The 18,780-nt window shown below is 31.8% G+C and overlaps 1 protein-coding gene across 1 annotated transcript; it reads right to left on the bottom strand.

The window, feature by feature from the left end:
• Positions 1 to 1,244: 1,244 nt before the first annotated feature.
• LOC121124326 (outer dynein arm-docking complex subunit 3) lies at positions 1,245 to 5,750 on the bottom strand. Its single transcript, XM_040719477.2, has 11 exons — positions 5,499 to 5,750; positions 5,325 to 5,438; positions 5,136 to 5,267; positions 4,971 to 5,067; positions 4,781 to 4,911; positions 3,279 to 3,360; positions 2,890 to 3,218; positions 2,161 to 2,247; positions 1,926 to 2,081; positions 1,661 to 1,856; positions 1,245 to 1,593 (listed from the first exon to the last, which is right to left on the bottom strand). Exons 1-11 carry the CDS (start codon positions 5,676 to 5,678, stop codon positions 1,463 to 1,465), a joined length of 1,635 nt encoding a protein of 544 aa, XP_040575411.1. The 5' UTR covers positions 5,679 to 5,750; the 3' UTR covers positions 1,245 to 1,462.
• Between the last annotated feature and the right edge of the window lie 13,030 nt (positions 5,751 to 18,780).

An 18,780-nucleotide genomic window follows, 5' to 3' on the forward strand; every position in this document is an offset into this window, starting at 1 on the left:
AAATATCACATTTCCTCCCTTCTTATATTTACTCATCAATGAAGAATAACATTGATTCCGAGAGGTAAAATCCTAAAAAAAAAACAACAACATATATATGGACTGTAGAAAATTATAAAAACAAAATTCAGAGACTTTATTTGACAGCTGACCTATTCACCTCGATTATAATCATACTTATAGGATCCTGTATTTGATTTTTTACACTCTAGTCCGCCATAGAAGCTATTTTATATACCAATTTTGTTCCCCCTTTCTACATTGATGGAAATTTTACTATTGCATAATGTATTTCTGTAGGTATGTTACAAAAAATTTCAAATTCAACTTTAGCCTTTAAAATGTGGTTTATCTCATAGATAATGCTAAAAAAAGAACTTTGGAAATCAACATCAAGTATTTAACTTCAATATTAAGGCAGTTATTATTAATTTATCTTCCAAATTTTCCACCTTTTTTTTTGTACAATTTACATTACATCCTCCACCCAAATCTATGATCTATTAAAATATGGCATTTCTTATATAACAGCACAACTTTCTTAAACATCAAGAGAATTGAATGAAATTTTCAGGAACTACAGGGTACAGTATTTTTAGAAGCTGATACTTTTAAATCCCTGTAATTAAATTGTATAATAGGAAATTTGTGTATATGAATATATGTATTTCTTCGCTCTCCTTACAATATATGAAAAAAAAAAGTTAAAAAATAAGACAAAGTAATTTCATTGAAGGTGCTATAATCGGGTTAAAATTTATATACGTCGCATTAACAAATTTTTAAAAATTTAATAAATTGCTAGTTTAATAAGTGGTATTAACATCCATTAGATCTTTTATTTCACTCATTACACTTTATTTGTGGGTTGAAGGCTACCTTGATATGATTTATTTTTCAGCAAATGTTGCAATTGAACAGAGCAAAAAAAAAAATTGAAAACAATAAATAAACTGGGTGAAATATTAAAAAAATTATATACATGAAATATTTTTGACGTCAAATTTATTTCTCTCATCTAAGTTATGAAAATCGAGAACTTCTATCGAAATCCCCAAAACAGTTTTACACTTGCGCACACGTGTCATTATAAGTTTTTCCCTCCGGAATTGGCATTTTCAAACATAGCTAATTTATGGGGCTGGCACTTTGTATACTTATATTATAGTTTTTTTGTTTGTTTTTTTACAAACTGTTTGTAAGTGCCACCGTCTAGTAGTAAAATAGTATAACTCCTCTAATGATAATAACATTATATTTTTTATTTGTAAATTCAAATTTAAAAGTGTATCCGGGGTGCAAAAAAATTAATTTAGAAGAAGAAATATTTTTAATTGCATACTGTTACATTACTTAGCGGATAATACATATTTTTTAGTTTGTTCATGCCCCATTATTCGAAAATAAATAATATTTGAAAACAGATTTACAATTTTGATTTCTTTATAATATAAAAAAAAGCTTATCGGCGACGGTTCCCGCGTTTGCTTCGACTCTTTGCTTCAACGATTAGATTGGCTTGCCTCTTAAGATAATTCCGAGTTGGGACTTCATCCTCCTCTGGACCACTGTCCACATCCTCCTTCTTATCTTCTTTTTTGAGATAAAGTACATTAATTTATATTTAATCCTTTCAAGATTCATTTTAAAAAGAACTTACTCTCATCCTCGAGTATTTCATCCGGGTCACTTAAAAGACCAATGGGAACAAATTCTTCATCCTCCATTGCCAATTTCTTCTCAAAAATATCAACAGTCTCCAATTTTTCCATGAGAAATCTGAGCTTCTTGTCAGCAACTGTAAGAATTTCAATGGAGTTTCGAGTTGAGGGAAGTTGATTTAGCTCATTGAAGTACTAAAAAAAAAAAATGAGAAATTCAACAAATAATTTTCAATTTGATTTATAAAATATATATGTAAATACAAGTTTATGAAGAAGTGCATCTAATCCTTCACGAATTCCTGCCAAAAGTTTATTGCGTTGTTGAAATTTATCATCCGCTTCCTCTTGACGTGTTTGCTCGTCCAAAATATTTTCTTCCAATAACTCCATTTTTTCACGAAGTGCGTGATTGTCCTCCTAAAGAAAATTACCAAAAAAAAAGTCAATTATATTTTATACAACTGATATATAAGTCAACATAATAATCATTCCTTACTTGACCCATGAACTTGACTTGTTCCCATTCGGATTCAAGCTTGTCTTTTATATTTCCGAGATCCCGTATTTCTTTTTCGGCTCTTGACTAAATAATAAAAAATAAAAAAAGGGTTATATTACAGAGTGGGAACCAAAACTTGCTGTAGCATGAAGAAATTACGAAAAAACGTAATTTTCATAGAATAAAGGAAATAAATTCAAAACCAATTAGTGTTATGTTTAAATACAAAATATTTAGCAATATTTTGTATTTAATATGTCCTTCTTCACAAGCAACAGCAGCCTCTTCACGCCAACGAACAGATTGACAGCTCTAGATGATTTTGGTCGTGTTCTTAGAGCAGCATGCTCTAACTATGAGAGTTCTGACCATATCCATATTTGGATGAGATGTGCGGCCGATATTCGTATTCAAACTACAAAGTCTAGGGGTTTGAGGTCCGAGCTGGAGGAGAGCCATATCTAGGGAAGCCAGAAGTTACTGCATAAGTTCTTATTCCTATAGACGGTATGGAACTTTTTGTACTTATTGATATTTTAGCCAGTCCAAATGGAGATGTCAACGGTCTTTAGAGCCTTCTTGGCAATAATACTTTGGAGGAGATAGAAAACTTGTTTATTTTTGTTACAGCTATCGTTTAGTTGCGTAATAAGCCCTTGTGATTAAATTCTACTGCAAGTTTTGGGATCTCCACAATGTATATTAAAAACAGAGGAAAATAGTTACTTGAAGTTCCTGCAAGTGATTGGCCGTTTCCTCTTGGGTTTCAAAACGATGAACGACCTCATCAATGTCAGACACCCCTGCAGCCTTTTTCATTCGGTTAAAAGATTCCTCAAAATGAGCATCTTGAATTCCCGTATATTCGCTTCCGCCCTCACTGGATCGAATGTCTTCCTTGTTAGTCATATGATCCGATGTGCTAATGGACTCCCTTCCCGTGTCTTTGACAGATGCCTTACTCCCAAACATATGTCTTTCCATGCTCTCAAAGTAGTTTTTTCTCTCCTCAGTTGTTTTTCGGTATTCGATAATCCGTTTCTCCCTCTCTTTTCCTAAAAAAATCAAGGAAAATATGAAATACACAGGGATGAATGCATGGAACACAATAATACCCTCTTGTATAAGGCTTATTTCGATCTTGTGCTGATTTTGTCGAGCTAAATCCCGGGTTATTATAGCTGCATGATGTGTTTTCTGTAAATTAACTATTAAGTCTTACCCAAAAATAGGACGGATCTACTTTTTCGTATGGATTCAAATCTTTATACATATATATCTGGGTAAATATCGGGTAACCGAACATTCAAATAGGATACAAATCCTAAATTAGACGGATAATTGTATCGAATTTTATGAGTATTTTACCCTAATTTAGGACTTGAATAAAATAGGATCCATACTATTTTTATAAATGTAACAGCTATTCTAAAAAAAAAAATTGTATTAATTTTTTTGGAAAACTTCAAATAAATCAATGCTTATTTTCCAAAAAATTGAAAAATCCACAGTTATTTAAAAAAATTCCAAAAATTGAATTTCAAATATCAAATTTTTAAGAGAAAATTTCAAAAAACTATTTTGCCTTAAGTTTATTTGCCTCAAAATAACCTATAAATGAGGTTTATAGGTAGTTATTGTTTATGTTTCGTTGAATTTGATGTTCCCTTTGAATTTTTCAAATAAATATCTAATATTTCAGTATCAATTGCATTAGCAATTATATATATATTTTTTTTCGAATTGTTTTTTGAAAAATTTCAAAAACCACAATTATAACAAGTAATCACTTTTTTTGGAAAAAAACATCAAAAATGCACATTTGTTTAGGAAAAGTTGATTTTTTTTTTGAATTAAAAATTATACTTAAAAAAATGAAAAAAAAATTTTTTTGTAGATAAATTTTAAAAAGCTATAATTATCCTAAGAAAATAAAACTTTTTTTGGAAATTTGAGTAATGAAATCGTTTCTTATTACACTAACTTTATTACTTACTTTGCCTCTGATTCAAATTCATTACATCACATTTTGATAATCTATGGAGTGAAATTTTGAGATATTATTCCATCATTTTTCTAACATAAAACCATTTCATGCACTTTATAGTAATACAAATTACATATTTGGCTTAAAAAAATCCAAGGGATGACAAATTTTAACCAAAAATAACAAAAACAAAAAAAACAAGTTAGAAATCTTTTTGATAATATATTATGGGCAAATATATTTGAGGTAAAATGGCTTTAAGGCCAAATGTCTTAAAGCAAAATGGTTGAAGGCAAAATGTCTTTAGGCCAAATAATTTAAGGAAAAATTCCTTAGCTCTGTGGACGACGCAACTATTTATTAAGATGTACTTCAAGCACGAACCAAAATACATAGAGATGCTACGTTCAATATCAATTTTTTTTTGGAAATAAAATTATAATAATGAGCAAAAATTTCTTCTTTTTTTTGGGGGGCTCGGGACCCTCCAGCCCACTCCCGTCTGACGCATCTGCCAATGCTGATTCAGGTCTTTTCAGTCTTATCTTTTTAGATAAATCAAGTTTAGAACACCTCCGTTCTCTAGTCCTACCCCAAATCAAATTTGAACAATAATTTCATAAAATATACTTTTAACTTAGATATTTCCTCCTCTTGTTTTTTAAGGGTTCCTTCTAGAGCCTCCAAGTGATTTCCAAAAGTCAGTCTTTCTTTTTTGAGCATATCCAGGATAGTAACATACTTTTTCTTAATAGTTTCTCCTAGATTTTATGATTTAACAAATAAATAATTGAAATAAGACTTTGATTCTGCGAATCACCTTCCATTAATTTTAGGTTTGTTTTATGGATTTCATTCTCAAGGAACCGAAGTCTCTGACCCTCTGAAGATTCCTCCATAATTTCTTCCATTTTTTCCTACAAATAATGGAATTTTGATACAGTAATATCTATAACCAATAATGCCCTTATAACATTAATGGAACCTTTTCAAAGTTTAAATTCGTAACTTTTTCATACTCCTTCATAAGCTGCTCAATCCGCATAGTCCGCTTTTGTGACTCATATTTAAGTGCATTCTCTTTCTTTCGTAGATCCGCTACCTTATAGTCCAGAGCCTGGAATTGCCCATATAATAAGATATTTATGCAAAAGATTCAATATTTTGAAGTTACTTCCACAACTTCCTCTCCAGATTTCCTCTTTAATAAATTGAACTCTATTGGATTTTTATCTTGTAGGGGTAGTAGAATGCTCTCATTGGTCGTGTTAATATTTCCCATCTCCACCTATAATGTGTAAGCGTATTAACTAATAATAATTATCACATTGATAGATACAAAGAGTACTTGTAGATCCTTTATTTCATCTTTGAGTCGTCTGATTTTTTCTTTGTTTAAGGTCTTCTCTGTTTCGGAGTCTTCAAAAATGGCCTTCCGTTCCCCTTCCACCAATTGAATCTTTTTTTTCATTTCAGCCATTAATTTAAAAATAGAGCCCCGATCCCGGAGTTCCCCTTTGTCCTCCATGATGAAAAGCTTTTTAGATATTTATAGTGTAGATAGAAAGTACCTTCCCGATTTTTTAAATAAAATAGTATTGATCAAACAATAATAGTATTTTTTCTTAAAAGTTTCTCTTCCTTGCGTTCACATGACTTGTTTCTTACTCTTGTTATTGATTAATCCTTTTTGGATCCTGCTATGATGACTACAACGATGACATGAATCATTATTAAGGACTTGAATATTGGCTAAATAGCGGTGAGCATAAATATAAGTAATGGTTCACCGAAAATGATTGTAGTAATAAATTTGTTTTGTAAAATCTTCGTTCTACATTATCATTGTGAGATACAATTGATATGGTTAATATCATTGCGAATAACAACATCATTGTAAGCAATATAATGCTGAGTGAGTATGCAATTTCGTTACATTATATTAGATTAGGACAATAAAACTATTGAATGATGAAAAAACTTGCCATTTAATATCCACGGCTCAAAGATGATATAAGTGAAGGGGTCGGCCCAAAAGTAGTTTAAAATCTTTCGCTGCTGATCAAGTACACCTTATACTATAAACCACCCCCACCATCTGCTTCCACTACAGCTGCCCTGAACATCAAGGAATCCTCATAATATCCCAAAATACATCCTGCCTCTCAGGTTACACAGGTGAGGGCCTGGACCACAAGGCAGTCTAAACTCTACGCCACTACATTTCTAAGTATTAAGGACCCCTTCCAATATGCCATAATACACCCAGGTTAACGGGTTGTACAGGTGAGCTGCTGGTTCCATGACAACTGCTGGTTCTTTCAGCATCAAGAAACCCTCCTAATATTTTAAAATAAGTCACGGCCCTTAGGTTGTACAGGTCGTTTTATAAAGAAACTAATATAAGTAATCAACTCTCATGTTTTAACATTTATAGTTACTACGAACTCAATCACTCACTTTTTTCAGATAAGGAGAGGGGAATCCATTTGAAGAAAAGGTAAAGCTAACAATAATACACTATAACTTTTTACGTTAGTGATGGATCAAATATGTAAATAATATTTTCTATGAGGTATATAAATACTGTGTGTTTTTATGCATAGTTGTTGACGATTAGAAAAAAAAGTGCTACCCCCTTCGTGTAATAGGTTCTTTATTCATTTCCCGAATGATAATTTATTGTCTATCACGACAAATCTCAAGACACAACATCAATAAAAGATTTGGATTAATTAAAAAAATATTTTATTAAACAAAGTATTACTTCACCTGGGACTCTGATTAACGCTCTAGCCAAAAAAAAAAAAAACCAAGTAAGTCGTATAAATGTCTCTATGGTCATAAACACTGACTTGAGGATGAAGTCATGCCACTTCTACAAAAGACGTATCCTAAAATACAAAATGAAGGCCACTACGGCTGCCAACATAAGAAAATTATAACCAAATCATATTTTATTCGGAAAGAAACAATGGACTATTGGGAGATTAACAATATCCAGAACGACAGATGATTGATCAAAGGGAGAAATAATGTCCTCACGTCATTAAAACCAAATTTCCGGCCAGTATCACGACCCTTGGAGTCAATGGGAGCCACGGCAGTGTCATGCCCATATCTTCTTTGAATCAAATGAGAGGATGGGTACCGACAGCTACTGTGAACTCCTATCTGACCAAGTGATACCTAGGATGAAAGGTGATGCCAATTTTGTCGAGTTCCTAAATCAACAATATCCGTCCCCCTATCACAAGACATGCAAGACCCAAAACTTGGTTGAAAAAAAGAAGGTGGCATTTTGATACCCCCCCACCTACCTGCCCCTCGAACTCCACCTATATGACTCCTATGGATTACTTCTTTTAGGGAGATTAAGAGAGGAAGATTCCTGCGAATTTACACAATAGCATCAACTCCTGGAGGGCCTCAATTATCAAGTACATTAACAAAGTCTTCCCGGCGGACGTGGATAAGGCCTCGTATCGAGCTAATGATTGGCGAGAATGGCAAAAACATTTAATGATTTGTTTTTATTATTTGAACTTGTAAATCAAATTTAAAACCTCTAATTGCTTCCCTGATTAATGAAGAGGCAGAAAAAGGTAATTTGGATTTAGCTGAAGCACCCTGTATATCTTCCTGTGAAAAGAAAAAACTATGAATAAAAAAATATAATTACATACCGTTGTCAAAATAACACTTTAGTATTACTTTTAATATATCTATTATACTTTAATCTTCATATGATTCATTGATTCAAACTAACAGAGCAAAAAAACTGTTGCTTTCGGATGCATATTCATAACTTCTCTAAAATAGGAAATACATAATTATCTTTAACCTGATTTAGACTTGTTTACAAAATTATATCCCCACATATGTTATAAATTAATCAAAAATTATCACTAAGGATATCAGGGTATACAATTTTCTATACAAGTGTAAATTTAGCTCATATTTTTAGATGTTCTGGAAAAAAATGCTACAGGTTTTATATATTCAAAAACATTTGTTTCTCATAGTATTTTTTTTTTTTTTTTTTTTCTTTAGCAGGGGTATTTACTAAAGCATGTGACTTTACCTTGATTCTCGGGTGCTGATGAATTAGCATGGGATAGAGTGATATTGTTAAATAAACGATTAATACTATGCAGACTTGCACTCGAGAATCGAGTACAAATTTTACTCAAAAATCAACGATAAGAGTATGTGTTTGGATTAGTAGTAGTATATATATATTTTAGTATATTATACTTACCTTAATATACCATGCCCATATGTACAAACTAAATCATATAGGTATATATTATCTTTAAAATAATTAGTAAAAAAATTAAAAGTAATAATTTGTTGAAAATTAAATGAAAAAAATAAATAAATATTCAATTTTTAAATATCGATAGTTGTTTAGAGGTAGTCAAGCTCTTTGGATCATTTTCCTCTGAATGGAGGGTGTGCATCTGAAGACTTTTTCTTCAATCTGCTCGCTTTAGAGAGGTCTCTTAGTAGACTCAAATTTAATTCAAATATTTTTTATAGGGCCTTCCCCATCTTCAATTTGCGAGTGAAAGAATTGAGTTTTTTTTCCTTGGCCCTTTCGTTTGGGAAGTTTTATCTAGAGAGTGAGACCCATTTAAAATGGCAATTCCATAACAAAGTTATAAAAGGTACGCCGTTTTGTTTGGGGTACACCACTCAATACGTCCGCCTGCTGTACGAAACAATCCATTAATTTGAAAATACTCATTGGAAGACTATAATTCTCATAAAATGATTTGGTTTCAATATCAACTCTTATTTATTTTTGATATTTAATCTAATAACAGAGGAAGAAATTTAAATGGTTTTAAATCAAACTTTTCACTTAGAATTGTAAATTAATAAATTAGAAAATATGATTTATTTATTATTTCTATAGGTACTCGTCCATCTATTCTAACTCATCTACTTTGACTCCTATTTTTAATGAATTGTCATCTACATATTGATTAACTTTCTAATGTTTGATGTTATGTCTTATATATATATATATATATATTTATAAAAAGAAGTTTGGTTGAGTCATAAAATTATACCAACTCTATAAGTTCGTATAGATTGGATAATTTATAATTATCCAATCTCCAATTTTCTGCTTAAAATTAAAGTTTATACCTGTAATATTGTATCTCCTCAAGAACGAAAGAATAATGAGAACATCTGCAGAGAAACCAAAACATGTAATCAGATATCAACTACAAAGAGCCTTAAAAAAAGATCAATTTCATTGTTTTAACCAGCACAACATGTACGCTGGAGTGTAGTACTATGCAATATTAAATCGGGTCTTTTATGGCATATTTCTTCATAGTTCAATTTTTTTGTCTACCGAATATAATATAACTGCAATAAAATTGTGTGCGATGATATTGTCTTGGAATGAAATACTCACAATCTTATTGCTTACTATGATTTTACTGTATGATGATAGTACAAATAACAATACTGTCTCACAATGATAATTAACCCCACAATTTTAACAGGCAGCTATATTATCAGAAATATTTTGTAAGGAACGTTTTTACCATCATCATTTCATAGTGAAACGTCTAAGAGTACTTAAGAGATCAATAGAAATGGGTATGATTGACTTACATATTTGGTTAACTACCAGCTGATTCCGGCCTTTCTTCAGTTATTCCCTCACATTTAAATTCAACTCAACTCCGTTCATCTATTGTACACACACACATAAAATAGGAGTCGGTTAATTGTAGGCATATAAATTAGGAATACATAATATACCCAAGAATATCATTAGTATCTAGGAAGAAGTGGAAGGATGATCATAACAAAAAATATCCAATGTCAACGCTCTCTGTTGTCCTGCGACGAGGTGTATTGCTTAATAAATATATTATGCAAGCTGACTGAGACCTTGAATCTCTTTTGAATCTCTCACCTCCTTTCTCTCAATCCATGTTCATTACATTATATGACGTACAGGGTCTCCTCGGTTTTAGCGTTTCATAGGAAGTAGAAAAGTCCACCTTTTGAAATCTGTGTTGTACCAGGACTAAACCCCGTAAAATGTGGTTATTTTTTATTTATTTTAAAAAGTCTACTATTTACTCATTTCCTTATATTTTTAAAGTATGGTTAGGAGAATAAAAACATTTTAAGATACTTGGTAAATTTAAACTTAATTGGGTGTCTTAATTACTTGATTTTTAATCCAGTCTATTAATACTCTTAAATTTAAATAATCCCAAATATTTTATTAATATTTATAGAAATTAATTTTCAAAAAGTGTAATATATGAAATTAAATTTGATATACGATAGTATTTTTTTCCCCAAAAAATTCAAAAACTAAGCCCCCCAAGAAAAAAAACATATATCTATATCTACTCGCTATGCAAAATTATACACTTAAAAATTATAAACTTCCATTATACTAATATTTAGGTAGAATATGAACAAACATTTCAACAACTACAAAAATTCTTGTGTACCTTAGTATTTATTTTTTATAATTTATTATCTTATTATAAAAAAACGTTATGTACTACCCTTTGTGAGTATTCAGAATAATTCTAAACACCACGTTATGCAAAATCTACGTTGTTTGAAATCATGTTGAGCAGGAACCTTCTGTAAATATGTGCCTAAAGGATCATGTCACCCAAAAAGGCTCTTAAACCTTTTACTGAAATGGTATATACCGGGGCGTGCAGAAATATTAACCAATTTTTGTTGAGAACCTATCGCGGACAATAATGACATTTCGAATGACTTGAGAAACAATTTATTCATACATTTTTAGAATAATAAAATATTTTGTGATCAAAATTAAACAATGTAGCCACCATTTGACTCAATGACACTGGTCAGGCGACGTCTGAAGCTGCCACAGACTTGCTGGATACAATTGGCGTCCATGGAGGCCCAGGCCTTGTTGACAGCAGCCTTTAAGGCATTTATGTTCTTGTGTCGTTTTTTGCAGGCCTTGGTCTCCACGTGCGCCTAGATAGAGAAGTCTAGTGGGTTCAGGTCTGGGCTCTGAGGGACCAGTAGTCCTTGGGCAAAAAGTTCATGTTGTCCTTGAGCCACTCCTGAGCTTTGTTGGAAGAATGGGGGGGTGCTCCATCTTGTTGAAAAATCCAAGGAGAGTTGCCGACTATGGATTAGATCCACGGAAGGACCTTTGACGCCAGAATCTTAACATAATCCTACGCTGTTAATTTGTAGCCAGTGGGGAACCATACCGGCTTCATGGCCTTCCCATTGGAGGCCACGAGACACAACATCATCACCGAAGCAGAGTGCTTTGTTGTTGCCACATAGCGGTGCTTATGTTGCACATCTCCAAAGCTCACAACACGGTCATTTTGCTGTTGAAAACAGGATCGACCGTAAAAGTTTTCTCATCTGAAAAAATGATGATGCGTCCAGATGAGCTCTTGATATCATTCAAGATTTTCTTGGCACGCTCAAGTCTGACTTCTCGCTGACGTTCAGTTAGCAGAGGGCGTTCAGTACGCCTCAGGGACTTTCCTACAGCCCTTTTCAATGCCTTGAAACAGTTGATCTCGACGTTCCCATCTATCTAGCCATGTTGGCAATGGACCTGTTGGGAGTCCTCTTGAACACTGCCTGTACTTGCCTTGTTGAGACAGTGGGCTTCCTGTCAGCCCCAGGGAAATGCTTGAGATCACCCCCAGTCTCCAAGGGCTTGGAAACGTTGTAAATTGTCTTCAACGAGGCCTCGACCTGTTCTTTAATGTTATGTGGCACTACCACTCGGAGGAGGGCTGCAATTTTGTTCCTCTTTGTTTCCTGATTGGACATGGTCTCACGTGTGGAAGTTGTTACGCTCTCACAGGAATGATTTTTGTTTATTTTAACAGTAAAAATACGAAACAATCAGATTGGTTGCCACAAAACCTCTCAAAAAGTATATTTACATCATCGGTAAATAATTTTGCACGGCCCGGTATCTCAACATTTGCTCACATTTGTATTTGTAAACACAAATGAAACGTAGAATAAATTTAAATTTACCCACGTAGGAAAATAGACATGGGCGTCCCCTGATGGTGGGCTAGAGGGCCTCTACCCTTTTCCCCAAATTAAGGAATTTTATACTTTTTTACTATATTTTTTTTGTCTCATGGCTTAAAAAAAAGAGAAGAAGGTAATTCGGGCAAATTATATAATAGAGTAAAAAATTTAATATTTGAAATTATGTTGGTATGCCAAATGAAGAAAGCGAATATTAACTTAGTCAACTTGACAATTCAAACAGTGTCTTGGAGCACAGTTTTACTTTGTTTGTATAGATCAACCTCTTTTTCAAAAACGAATACCCCATAAAATCAGTAGGTAGTTTGCAAAGTCCTTCCAACTATTCAATAATTGTTGGGAATGGTTCAAGGTTTACAAATTTAGCTTATTCCAATTTTATCAATCAAAGATTAAAACACCCTTAGGACAAATAATTAAGAACACTAAACACAGGGGTGTGTGGTGGTGAATAGAAACATCAACATCTGACTTTTTGGAAAATAATTTAATTTTTTAGGACAACTGTGGATTTATCAAATGTTTTATATTAAATTTAATATTTTAATTTGTTTTCAAACAAATTTATATTTGAATTAATATATTAAAAAATTAAACATTAAAAAATTTGAGATTTAACTTTTGAATTTTTTTATCAAAAAATTAAATTTCTTCTACACAGCTTTTGATTTTTGAAATTTTTACCAAAAAAATTTAATTTTTTGAATAGCTAAGGATTTTTGAATTATTTTACCAAAAAATTGTTTTTTTCTACAAAACTGTAGATTTTTGAATTTCTTCTTTAAAAAAATTAATTTCTGAAATTTGTTTTGCATAACTATGGATTTTTTAAATTTGAAATATAATTTTTGAAATTTTTTGTAAAATATGGATTTCAAAAAAAAATCAACGCCCTTGTCTATGCATGTATGTATTGCTTTATATACTGTAGTATAGATAATACTTAATTAATACTCGGTATTATACTTTCGATTAAAAAATCAGGATAATCTCTCTATAGGGAAATAGTTTGATTAAATATTTACAAATCTTTATATAACCATGTATTTCATTACCTTTATAATTAATATGAATGAAAAATGATTATAATATGCTTAGGGGGTAGACGTGGAGGGGTTTGGCTTCCTCTGTGCCTACACACTTTAACATATATACATACATAAAATCAATGTAATTTGAAATCAATAACCGTTGAGTCCTTGAGGATGTATTCATACCTATCGACTAACTACTTTCTATTTGTATACCTAATGGAACTGTATTTTAAGTTCGGAAAGCTTAAACATAACATCTATTAAAATTATTTTCCCAAAATTAAATCAGGAATTCCCAAAATAATTTGCTCTTACATGAGGAGGTTCATAATGAAGTCAATCACTCGAACCAACCACTTAGCGGATCACAAAGTGAGAACTCAAAAATTAGAACATTTTAAAGCCTGTTTTCGCTTATACATATCTTTATTTAAGTCATTTTTATGCAAAATTTTGAAGAAAAGGTTGTTAATTTAACCATTTTTACACTTTTTATTTTATATGTTTCCCTCTATTCTAAATGATTGCTTCAATACGGGGAAAGAAGAACAATTCTTTAAAAAAAAATTATTCCATAATTTGTTTTTCTTCACATCTGTAATTTTTCAAAGCCCTTCCATCCACCAACCCTCCGGATACCCCTTTAGGGTTTATTTCATTTAACACTAGGTAGTAAAAGTACTTCTTTACGTCATGGAAATAACATCTACCCCAATTACCTTAAAGTTGTCTATATTACCCCATTTAGGCTAATTTACAAATTTTTCTGACCATTGGTCTAGACCAACTCCATAGATGAATTGTATTTCAAATTCTGAAAATCCCCAGAATAACACCTTATGAAGAATTTTAATGAGTTGCATAAATATAATTTGAACAACGCATAAATCTGGGATGGAGAAAAATCTGCCCATAGATTAAGACAAAAATATTGGGTGTATATCACGCAATCTTTCATGCGAAAAGCTAAAGGAAAGAAGGACCAATCAGTTCACGTTTAAAGTTTATTTAAATTAAGGTCGTTGGTGTAAGATCACGGGCTGGAGGGAAACAACATGGGTCCAAATCCGTCTAAAAAATCACATAAGACCGAACTGAAAAAAAAAAAATCGTTCAGGACCTAGTTTCAGGAATACATGGAAGGGCACCAAAAAGTGGACTGTTAATAAATACTTATTTTTCTCATTACTATGAAAAGGTTTATAGTATTATTTTTTACTATTATTTTTCCGTTGTACTTTTGCATAAGCAAACTGTACGAATCAATTTGGCATTTCATCATCATGAGCGAGCAACAAGTACAAAGGGAGCACATCTCAGATCTCTTAGATGCTGGAGTTGATGTGATGATGATTACAGATATTGATAAGTGTTCTAGGAGCCTTGTTTTTAAGTAAACCAAGAGGGAAAAAAAGAAGAAGGTATTTCCAGGATGTCAAGAAGTAGATGACATTATTTAAAAAGGGATACGAAGTTCTTGTAAAGTTTGGCGAAGAGTATAAAGGAAGATCCCACTAAGTTGGTGAATCACCTCGCCGACGACTTCTTTGTGGCTCCTAGGGTCATCAGGTGGCCTATAAAGCACATCTTAGGATTAGTTTCTTTCCAAAGAACCCTACGCCACTTTCTGACAGAGGGCATGTAAAGGCTGTGATTGATAATGAAGGTGGCCACATTGACTAAAAATAAGTTCTACAAAAACCTTGTCTACGTGGATTGTTATCGTTATGTTTTTGATAATTATTGAAAGTACAAAATTATTGAGGTATTTCTAAATCAATCTCTTTAGTCAACATTTTTCTGCAGAGACTGGTATATATTTGCAACAAATGTATGTATTTAAAAGAACAATTGCATCATTATATATTCATAATATAAAACCTTGGACCAAGAATTCTATATCTGTAGATGTATTTTTTTTTTTTTTAAACTAAAGCAATTTATTAAACATTTCAAAATGTGTTTCATCGTTTTTTACATTAGTTATGGATTTTGATCCAAGCATGTCAGAGTAAAAGATTTAATTTTCTTATAGATATACTTGTATTGAGTTTTGATCTCAAAATCATAGACTGGCCTGAGACGGGAAACACATCCACTTTTTTAGAAATCAAAGTGTTGTTGCCTTATACTCGAATATATTTTAAGACAGTGTCTGAGCCAGTGAGCTGCAATTGCCCCTGCTAAGACTTCTTGTACGCCCACCAAAAATCTTCCGTTAAAGAGAATTAGATCCACAGAGTGAGGCATACATCCCTTGAACAAAACATGAATAGATTATCAAATGGCATGTGGCTAGGATATTCAAACTTCTAGAACAAAATGGATAAAAGGAGACTCCATTAATTCCAATTCAGGCGGAGGGGAAACATTTTTAAGGCATTTCACTAATAATATTAATTATATTGTACAAAGGTGCATGGCAAACTATATATTATTTATTAGAGGGGATGTGTCCACAGCCAAGTTACTAGAAATGCAAGGATATGCCATAACACTTTTCCGACAAATGTTTGACTTCCACCCCGCTTTTTAGTATTGACATCAAAGAGTATAACTGTTACCAAGAGTAGCTAAATATATCATTCCTTGACTATCATTGTTAAAGTACTGCCTTTATATTCTATGACATCATATCAAAGAATAAGATAAAACTCCTCAAATGTTCTTCCTTTTCTAATCTCAATCCGTAATTTATCAGGTTTGAGAATAATTGCAAACACCATGCTATGCAAAATCTACGTAGTTTAAAGTCGCGTATACAGGACCTTCTATAAATAGGTAGCGAAAGGATCATGCCACTTACTTTCATATCTAAATAACTGCGTCTCCACAGGGCTCATTTGCATATTCAATCATTGAAATGTTTAATTGAGGATGATGGAGATTACATGAACTGAGAAAGATAACCAAAAGGGGCTTCACCTTGACTTCTTCCTCTTCTTCTTTGTCTACGTATTCGTTAGGGTGGCACTTATTTTGTAAAAATTATAAAAGGGTCTTAAATCTTTTACTAATATGTTAAATTTCTCAACATTCTATGATTTATTTATTTTCAAACGGAAATTAAATGTAGAATAAACTTTAATTTTTTTACGTTCGAGTATAGACAGGGGCGGGCGTCTGCAGGGGGTGGGCTGAATTAATTTTTTTATGAATAGATGTGGATTTTGAATTTTTGTAAAGAAAACGTTTAATATTTAAACTTAAAAAAATTTCTTATAATATTTGAAATTTAAGTTTTTCAATTGTTATACAAAAAATTAAAATTTTCAGATTTCGTTCCTATTTTTTTTTCTTTTAATAGCTGTGTATTATTGAACTATTTTTGATTTTTTTTTTGTTCCAAATAATAATCGTTTGAATGGTTAAATAGTATAGACCAAGGGTTGGCAACATTTCAGAAAGTATGGGACAAACAGCTATATAGTGTCATGGCAGACAGCCAAACAACTATTGCAGTAGAGTCATGGTGTAAAACCATATTATTGAATATATCATTGAATTTCTGGTCAGCATAAAGAAAACGAGGATTCAATATAATTTCATTTAAACAATAATCTTATTTTGTAGAACAGGAATTATTCTGAAGGCTCTCAACTGTTATTTTAGATAAATATACCTAAATTTAGATGATTGTCTATGATAAGATGGCGGGCCTATATGGACCGTGGGCACAGGGATGCTGACCTCAGGTCTAGACATTCTACACATAACTTCTTTAATGAGCGAGTTAGTTCCGTACACTAAAAATCATAACTGTCTCTGACAGGTCTTGGATTTTCATACCGAATACCAACTCTGTTGTTTACTTGGTTGTTTGTTTAATCTCCACGCCATCTTGCGTCTATAAATGTTTTGTTTACTTGTGACCTTTCTTTTTTTCAATAAAAATAATGTATAAGTATATTATGGCATGTTTTTACACGGGAAATATTCTAATTAAGATATTAATTAACCTTAACAAATGTCCTTGTCTGAATTAAGTTTCCTTTAAATTGTAATTTCCTTAATTTTTCACTGAATAACATTTACTTAATTGTCTTAAAAGAACCCTGATTTATTATTTGAAAAAAAAAAATCCTCTAAGGATAGAAATACAATTTATTGTTGATCTCTTGTCGTTTATATGATATATTTATTGGCCATTTTATTATTTATACAAAGAAATTTAGGCTATCATTTAGAAATTCAAATAAATAACTACTCATTTAATGAAACATTACAAAGAAATATTATAATCAAGTACCTATTGAATACTATGTAGATCATAATAATATGTTATTTATTTTAAAAATCCATTTTTTTAAAGAAGTCTTGAAGTTTTTTATTCCTAAAATTCCTATAGAGAAAAAAAAAGAAGAGGAAAACAGTTATATAAATAACTAAATATATCTATAAATATATGTGCGTATAGAGCACATCTTTTTTGTACATTTTTAGCAAGGAATCATTAATTTTTTTGTGTTATTGAGGATTGAAAAGTATAAAATCCTTATAAAACAATCAAGTGCCCTACGCAAACATGAGATTATCCTTGGAATAAAAAATAATTTAAGGACAACATTCGTTTCGTGCATTTTAAATGTATATAATTACAACTCCCTTGTATCTATAAAAACCCATTTACAATGAATAAATAATTTTAAGGTTCAAGTTCATTAACTTTAACCTTATCTAAAAGATCTTCATCATCAATTAATATAGCGTAATATCTCCTTTTTTGTGACGCGTGATAAAATAATCTATGTACAATATCTCATCAGCTGCGTAAAACAACATCACGACATATATTTATAATCTCCATTTGGCATTACTTGGTACAACAGACATAAACACAATTCAATTCAAGCACCATCATAGTGTTAGAGCACTTTGTTTGATAAAATAGAAATTTGAAACGTAACCATGACATTAGTAGAAAAATATTGCATTATTTCTGCACGATCTCATTTTTCTCTATCCTAGAGGATCATGGAGTAATACCCTTGACCCTTGCTGTTGTTTATAGGGATGTACATAATGTAACTTTTATGATAGCATTTAATTTTACATACTTTTTTTTAGCTAAGTCTCATACATAAAAATATTACTCTATCAAAAATACAACCCTCTGCAGTGATACCGAGACCTCCATTAAAATGTGAACACTTTTAATTTTTAACTTCAAACAGATATAATTCAATAATTAACAATATCATTTCAACAAAATTTATACTAAAAATAGGTGTGTCGGGTCTGAGCACACTTCACCATAAATGTAGCCGCCCTTGGCGATAATGATGACTTCCAGATGGTGAGAGAAGTCATGGCACCCGCTACATATGTAGTTCTCTGTCATGGCTTCTAGTGCTGGCGACTGTGGCCTCGGTGTTTGGATCGCAGAGAATGAAATCCTATCCCTCTAGATGCACCCAAAAGGTATAGTCAAGGGAATTGGCAACAAGGCTGTAGGAGGGGGCAAAAGCGTCAAAAAAAAGAATTCAAAAGACACATCTAAATATTCCTGCAACGGAGAAGATGAGTTAC

Source organism: Lepeophtheirus salmonis, chromosome 9, assembly GCF_016086655.4.
Source record: "Lepeophtheirus salmonis chromosome 9, UVic_Lsal_1.4, whole genome shotgun sequence".
Taxonomy (NCBI): Eukaryota; Metazoa; Arthropoda; class Copepoda; order Siphonostomatoida; family Caligidae; genus Lepeophtheirus; species Lepeophtheirus salmonis.

Coding starts and splice junctions, on each gene's coding strand:
- LOC121124326 (XM_040719477.2), bottom strand. CDS start 5,678: ATGGAGGACAAAGGGGAACTCCGGGATCGGGGCTCTATTTTTAAATTA. Junction 2,248..2,889: donor ATCACTTGCAGGAACTTCAA/GTAACTATTTTC, acceptor TTTATTATTTAG/TCAAGAGCCGAAAAAGAAAT. Junction 2,082..2,160: donor AAGTCAAGTTCATGGGTCAA/GTAAGGAATGAT, acceptor AATTTTCTTTAG/GAGGACAATCACGCACTTCG.